Here is a 7,341-nt window from a genome sequence, read left to right as displayed (position 1 = left end):
CTAGAGATCTGGCTGCTTCCCGCTGCCCCTGGGCACCGAGGGGAGCTCAGGAAAGCTCTGGCAGAGCTGATGCTGTCTGTGCCAGGGAGGTGCTCACAAAGCCCACGCTGAGCTCAGCTCCCTTCCCGTGCTGTGCCAAGGCCAAAGGGCTCTGGGTTTGGTGCTGGTCACCTGTGGGGGAGTTGGTTGTGCTGCAAGAAGGAGAGTTACACTGCTGTATTGCACTAGGATCTGACATTACACTGCTGTATTGCACTAGGATCTGACATTATCCTGATGTATTGCACTAGGATCTGACATTACACTGCTGTATTGCTCTAGGATCTGACATTATCCTGATGTATTGCTCTAGGATCTGACATTACACTGCTGTATTGCTCTAGGATCTGACATTACACTGCTGTATTGCACTAGGATCTGACATTATCCTGATGTATTGCTCTAGGATCTGACATTACACTGTGAGTAACAGCTCAGTCCACTCTAATGAGGGGTTGAAGCCGCTCCCTCCTGCAGGGCTGAGAGTGGACAGGCTGGCCATCAAGGGCTCCTGCCCAGGGTGCTGTGGTTTGTGAGCCCCAGAACAACCCCAGAGCAGCTCTTCCTGTGCTTGTGTGAGCCACTAAATCTGTCCTGCTGGAAACAGGAGGGTTGATTGCAAGAGAGGAGAGGCACAACCTGAAATAATATTGTAAAACATCTTTATTAGCTCACCATAGGACTGGAAGTACAAAAGCTTCCAGGTAAAACTCTGTCCAGTGAAAAGGACACACAGGAAAAATGGTCAGGAAAATGGTCCTGCTCGTCTGGAAGCACTTCCTTCCTTCCTTCCTTCCTTCCTTGCAGATCCTTCAGGGAGAAACATTTCCTTACAGTCCAGGGGGTTGTTAGAAAAAGGCACCATTCCATGTTTTTAGTGCTTTTAAACAAAGAAAAGCCACTGCATTCACCCCTCCCCTTGTGCTAGCTCACACATGTTGTAACTCACATTATCACTGCTCACTGCTGACCAAATAATAATGAGTGAAGGAAGGAGCGACCAGAACAGGAGATTGCTTGCTCTGGAAATTCAAATGGAAGGGGAAGGTTTGGATCTGCTTTTCCAGGACCCCTTTCACGGGGCCAAGTCCTGGTTGGACCCCACTGGGGCGTGCTGGCCACGGCCTCAGTGGCAGTTTTGGGGTGTTCTCAGTGAGTTCTTACCCTGCACAGCCTCGTGCAGCACTGGCTGTCCCCTCTGGCCTCAGTGGATATTTTGGGGTGTTCTCAGTGAGTTCTTACCCTGCACAGCCTCGTGCAGCACTGGCTGTCCCCTCTCTGAGCTCAGCAGTGTCCAGAGCCATCCCAGCTCCGTGTGGGATGGACATTGAGTTATTTAGCTCTGCACCCCTCTCCTCTGGTACCCAGGGGTGTCCCCCCGGTGCCCGTGCCCAGGGGACAGTTCTGTCAGCAGGGAGTGCAGGCACAGCTGATCAGTGGCAGTGCCAGGGCAGGCCAAGGCACAGCCCAGGGAGCTACTGGGCAGCCTGGGCGTCCTGCCCGGCCTCGTGGGGGTTCTTGCCGTCGTTCTGGATCAGCCTCACGATGTGGGTCAGGTCCAGGCTGCGCGTCAGGATGTCCAGCAGCATCTCGTCCTTCTGCACGCCCTCCATGAACTCCTCCAGGGACAGCTCGCCTGCAGGGCACAGAGCTCTGTTAAACCCACAGCTCCCTGCAGCTCCCTGCACCCCAGGACTGGCACAGAGCCTGCAGTGGGGGCCCAGCACCCTCACTGTGCCCCAAAGCCCAGCACAAAGCCAGGGCGCACGGGGGGCTCAGCCTGCACAGGGAGCCACCCTCTGCCAGCCCTCCCACCCTGGTGTTCTGGGGCTCAGGGAAGGGAGGGCAGTGCCCAGGAGGGGCCTCACCATCTCCATTGATGTCGATTTTGTTGAACACCATGTCTGTGAACTCCTCTGCCGTCATCTTCTCGTTGCAGCGGTTGATGGAGCGAATGGCCTGGGGGGAACGAGGGCACAGGAGTTACTGAGAGCTCTGCAGGGGTGTGGGTGTCCATCAGAACAAGTGGCCAAATCACCAGCACAAAAGTCCAAACACTTTTTCAGGGCTAAACTTGTTTTCAGGCAGTTAGGCTTGGAAAGGAGTGAGTCTTGTCTGAAAGGCTGGAGATTAAAGTCACCCAAAAAGGCCACCAATGCTTCACAAGATTTACTGGGCATGCTGGGATAAGCCAGGAGCCATTCACCTCTGAGAACCCTCAGATTAAATTGAGGCGCTTATCTCAGCCCCGGTTTCAATGCCCAGGGTCAGGCAAGGACAGGACAGGGGTGCTGGAGGCACAGCTGGCACAGCTGGCACAGCTGGCACAGCACAGCAGCAGCTTTGGGCAGCTCTGCAGCTGACCGTGGCATTCATGGCTGGAAGTTCCTGCTGCAGCCCCCCTGCACCCAGGGCCCATCTGGGCAGGGATGGAGGGGCTGTTCCCACTCACTTTGATGATGTTCAGCAGCTCAGCCCGGTCGATGCAGCCGTTGCCATCCACATCATAGAGCTTGAAATACCACCTGAGCTTCTGGTCCACCTTGCCCTTCAGCACCAGGCTCAGGGCTGCCACATACTCCATGAAATCAATGTAGCCATCCTACAGGCAGAAGGTTAGAAGCTGAGATTAAAAGCAGAGTCAGGCAATAAAGGATTATTTTGGTTGCTTCTGAAGTTCCCCCTGGAACTTCACCTCCAGCCTGAGAGCAGGGGCTTGTGGAGTGCAGTGGTGAAAGCCAAGGTTCTGCCTTGTACAGAAATGCTGTACAATGATGGAATTACAGAATCATAAAGGCTGGCAGAGGCTCCCATGTCACCAAGCCCAGCCTTGCACCGTTAGGGTTGGGACTGGCTGGTGGATGTGGCTCAGGGACAGGGCTGGCCTGGCTCAGGGAATTAACACGCCAGGCATTAATTACCAGCCCAAAGCAGGGGATTCAGAGGTCACAGAGGTTTATGCAGATGGGCCCTGATAAATCCCCCAGCCCCATTCTGCCTGCACACACCCTCAGCTCCTTTCTCCTGCCTGGGGTCCCATTCCCAGGAGAGGAGCAGACTCAGGGGTGACCCCAGCACGCTGTGACATCTCAGGCTGGGGTTCCTCTGTCCCTGTGCCATTGCTGTGCCCGCTCCACGTTTGGAGCACAAACACTTTTATCTTTGACTTTCCTGCCGGGTGTTTGCCCACCCCAGCTGGTGCCATGGTTCGGGTGCCCAGCTGGGGCCAGGATGGTGGCAGCACTGCAGAGCTGCTGCCCCGAGCCCGTAGCCACCAAAGTGCCCCCAGACGAGCCTGTGACGCTCACAGCTCCCAGGGGGGTGTTAAAATGCCTCCTGCCCACCCCAGAGCCTTCCCAGTGTTTGAAAGGATCCATTGCCCTGCTGTGGCTTGTGGCTCTTCCCTGCGAGGGCTCCTGTGGCACTGGGGACACGTTCATGTGAACCCGCAGTGGCACCCGGGCTCAGGGATCCCAGGGCCCTTTCCACCCTCAGTGATTCCATGATTCCCAGTAGAGAGCATAATCCAGGGTTTGTCAGTGAACAGAGGCACTGCCCCGGGGCCAGGACCTTGCAGAGATCATCTGCTTGATCCCAGGGCTGCAGCAGCCAGATTAGGGACAAATAACTGCTAAGCCCCTTCCCAGCAGGATTTCCTGTGCATCAATTCCCCTTTCAGGCATGCATTCAAACAGCAGTGAGCAAGGGAAAGGTCAAGGCACCAACCAAACACCTGAAGGGTTTAGGGCCTGATTTGCATTTTTGTCAATGGGATTAATGCCACTAAGCCCTTTGGGTTGCCATAAAATAGATTCCTCACCTCACAGGAGGTGCAATTTCAGGTCATTTGCAAGCAGAGGAGGATGCAGTTTGCTGTCGGAGACACAGCATTGACCTGCTCCCCAAAAATCTGCTCATGGACTGCTCCCCAAAAATCTGCTCTGGAACTGCATCCCCAAATCCCAATGCTCTGGGACTGCATTCCCAAATATCTGCTCTGGGATTGCATTCCCAAATCCCTGCTCCGGGACTGCATTCCCAAATATCAGCTCTGGAACTGTATTCCCAAAAATCCCAATGCTCTGGAATTCCATTCCCAAATCCCTGCTCTGGAATTCCATTCCCCAATCCCAAAGCCTCTCCCCAGGGATTCCAAGCTCGTTCTCCCATGGAATAAAATCCCTCCCAGTGCAATCCATTCACAGTTTCCAGTTTCCCAGAGCACCAGCAGCCCCAGCCCGTGCTGGGGACTCACTGAATGCAGCCCTTGTCCTCACAGCCACTGTCACAACATTCAGTGTTTAGGGATTAAAGGGCACTTCATTTTAAAGGGATCAAAGGCTGCCAGATAGAGCCCCCCTGTTTCAGAAGGAAAATGTCAGTTCTGGGAGAAGCCTGTGTGTCCCTGCAGGGCAGGCAGTGGGTGAGGGCTCCTGCTGGCATTTCTCATGTCCCAGAACCGATTCCACACTTTATGAGGCTGCGGTGAACCAGGCTGCACATACCCAGAGCAGGTTCTGCTCCCTCCCTCCCTCCCAGCCAGCCCAGCCCTGCACGGCCCAGTGGGAAGGACAATATTTACCTTATTAAAGTCAAACGTCTCAAACATTTGCTCAACGTATTTGTTCGCTGCCGGACTCAGGTTTTTCAGGCCAAAAAACTGTTTGAACTCGTAGAGGGTGAGCTGGCCAGAAGGACACTCTGTCATGAACTTCTTGTACCACTGGTGGCACTCGGTGGTGCTCAGCTCCTCCACGGTTTTCCCATCCATGTTCCCCATCTCCACACCGGCTGCTGGGCCCTTTGCGGCCAAAGGCGGAGGGTTTGTGAGATTTAGGGAAAATAAAAATATCTCACAATTCTGCTTCTTGCCTCCGAAGCCCAGACGTCCCCAGCAGCGCAGGGTCAGGGCATCAGGAAATCCCTGGTGCTGTACAGATCCCAGCAGGGATGGACACAGGAGGCTCCTCTTGCCGGCAAACCCAAAAGCACAGAGCCCTCCTTGGAGGGAAGGTGGCATTTAAGCACCCAGCAAATCCCTCCCCAGCCAATGAGGCTGCAGGGGCGGTGGGCTCCTGCCAGGCATTAAGAGTTCAGGTTAAAATAGAAAAAGGTAAAATGGGGGAAGTCTTGCAGATTACAGGCCCAGCAGGAGATTAGGAGGGTGGAATTTTCTCTGTGATGAGCTAATCTCTTAATCCACTTCATTTATCTTTGTGGCAAGGGGGGCTGGCATCACATGAGCAACAACTTTTGGACCAGAACCAGAGTGGGAAAAATGAGAGAAAAAACCACTCTGGATCCTCTGTGCTGTTTGTGCTTTTTGCTGTCCCTTCCCCTCACTCTGCCAGAGGGTTCCAGAGGGTTCCAGAGCTGGAACCCAGGCAGGGGCAAGAGCCAAAGAGCCACCTCAGCTCCTGAGGAGACAGCAGGAGGGTGAATTTGGTCTGAGGAGACAAATATAGAAATGTAATTGCCTTGAATGGTACAGGTTTAAGTCTGCTTTAATTGCAGACAGCAGGAAGGGGAAGGGCCCTCTCCCCCCAGCTCCAGGGGTCCTGCGTCCAGTCTTGGTCCTGTTAATTGAGTGGTTTTTCCTCAAAATTGTCCCACACCCTGCTCACCCCAGCAGTGTGTCCTGGCTGCTGCACTACAAACTCAGTGCAGTTAAATGCAGCTTCAATTTTCACTTGTGATGGATCGCCATGAAAAATTCTCCATGTAAAACAAGCAAATCCAATGTTGTTTTCACTTCAGCACACCGCATTCTGAGAAATACTCAGGAATAAAATCTCAGACAGCACCACGGGCCAGATCCTGGGCTGGAAGTGAAAGGTGTGAGCCCAGGGTGTCCCACAAAGTTTATCCATAACACACATTTAATATATAACTGCAGTTATCTAACAAGTAACAGAGGCCGGTATTGCTTCTGCACCTCAGTAAATTAGGAATAACTCTGCTAAAAAAAGCAGCATTACACAATCAAAAACCACTCACGGAAAAGGAATTAAGCTGAGGGACGCTAATTGGATGTGCTAATTCTGTAGTGGCCCTGTTGAGCAGGTGAGGCTGCAGAGGAGCCCCGAGCCCAGCCCAGGCCGTGCTGAGCCAGGTGAGCTGGGCTGGGTGGGCTGGCAGTGCCCTGTGCTGTGGCACCCGGGCAGCAGGAAGGGACAGGACGGGCTGGGCAGGGCTGCAGAGCAAACTGCACGCTGCATATTTCCCTGGGGAGCAGCGGCACAGCCTCCCCACCCAGCCCAGCTGCCCTGCCCGAGGCTGTCACACTGCTGGGACACGGTGCCCGTGGCACTCACAGCGATGGGATGCTGCTCATACTCAGGGGACACGGTGCCTGTGGGTGTCACACTGATGGGACACACATGGTGCCCATGGCTCTCACACCATGGCACACTGTCACACCATGGCACACTGTCACCCTGTGGCTCTCACACCATGGCACACTGTCACACCATGGCACACTGTCACCCTGTGGCTCTCACACCATGGCACACTGTCACACCATGGCACACTGTCACCCTGTGGCTCTCACACCATGGCACACTGTCACACCATGGCACACTGTCACCCTGTGGCTCTCACACCATGGCACACTGTCCCCCCGTGCTGTCCCAGCCTTTATTGCCCCGAGGGACACTATGTTGCCCCCCAGCTATGGCTTGGGGCCGTGGCAGGCTCCATGGCACTGTCACCCCGTGCTGTCACACCGTGTCACACTGTCCCACCATGGCACACTGTCCCCCCATGCTGTCCCAGCCTTTATTGCCCCGAGGGACACTCTGTTGCCCCCCAGCTATGGCTTGGGGCCGTGGCAGGCTCGCCACTTGCGGATGTCGGTGCTGGGCACCCCGAGCCGTGCCCGGCCGTGCGCGGTGCCCTCCTGGAAGCGGAAGCCGCAGAAGGGTTTCTGCGCCGTGCAGAACGGGGCCAGCGAGTTGGGCCAGGCCCGCTGGTAGAACACGAAGTGGAAGGAGCTGAGGGGGCGGCCCCCGGTGTGCACGACCACGGGCACCAGGTGGGAGCCCGGGGGGGCGCCGGGGGGCGGCCGGTGCCTGGGCCTGGGGGGCGCCCGGGGGACCCCCGGCTCTGCCCTGGCCTCCTCCATCCCCTGGGCTCTCCTTGGTGGGCTCTGCCAGGGGCTGCTGCTGTTCCAGCCACCTGTGGAGGAACAGATGCAGGGAAATGTGAATTGCCCCCGGGCTCAGCATCCCCAGCAGGGCAGGCAGGCACCGTGGGTGCTGAGGGGTTTGCACATGTAAAATCTGAGCTGGTGCTGCTTAAAGA

The 7,341-nt window shown here is 55.6% G+C and overlaps 1 protein-coding gene across 2 annotated transcripts; it reads right to left on the bottom strand.

The window, feature by feature from the left end:
- Positions 1–4,819, bottom strand: GUCA1A (guanylate cyclase activator 1A). 2 transcript variants are annotated; one of them, XM_059488035.1, is made up of 5 exons: positions 4,622–4,819; positions 2,492–2,641; positions 1,908–1,998; positions 1,567–1,675; positions 1–22 (listed from the first exon to the last, which is right to left on the bottom strand). In XM_059488035.1, exons 1-5 carry the CDS (start codon positions 4,817–4,819, stop codon positions 1–3), a joined length of 570 nt encoding a protein of 189 aa, XP_059344018.1. The 2 variants fall into 2 exon arrangements, with proteins under 2 accessions (XP_059344018.1, XP_059344017.1); XM_059488034.1 differs by lacking the exon at positions 1–22 and having other exon boundaries at positions 1,515–1,675.
- Between the last annotated feature and the right edge of the window lie 2,522 nt (positions 4,820–7,341).

Source organism: Ammospiza nelsoni, chromosome 23, assembly GCF_027579445.1.
Source record: "Ammospiza nelsoni isolate bAmmNel1 chromosome 23, bAmmNel1.pri, whole genome shotgun sequence".
Classification (NCBI taxonomy): Eukaryota; Metazoa; Chordata; class Aves; order Passeriformes; family Passerellidae; genus Ammospiza; species Ammospiza nelsoni.
Note: the sequence above shows the minus strand (reverse complement) of the source record. Positions and strands in the feature narration are given on the sequence as shown.

Excerpts from the sequence above, each read along its gene's own strand:
- GUCA1A (XM_059488034.1), bottom strand. The coding sequence starts at position 4,819 with ATGGGGAACATGGATGGGAAAACCGTGGAGGAGCTGAGCACCACCGAG. Across the intron at positions 2,642-4,621 it reads AGACGTTTGACTTTAATAAG|GATGGCTACATTGATTTCAT; the intron begins GTAAATATTGTC and ends TTCTGCCTGTAG. Across the intron at positions 1,676-1,907 it reads AATCGACATCAATGGAGATG|GCGAGCTGTCCCTGGAGGAG; the intron begins GTGAGGCCCCTC and ends TGTGCCCTGCAG.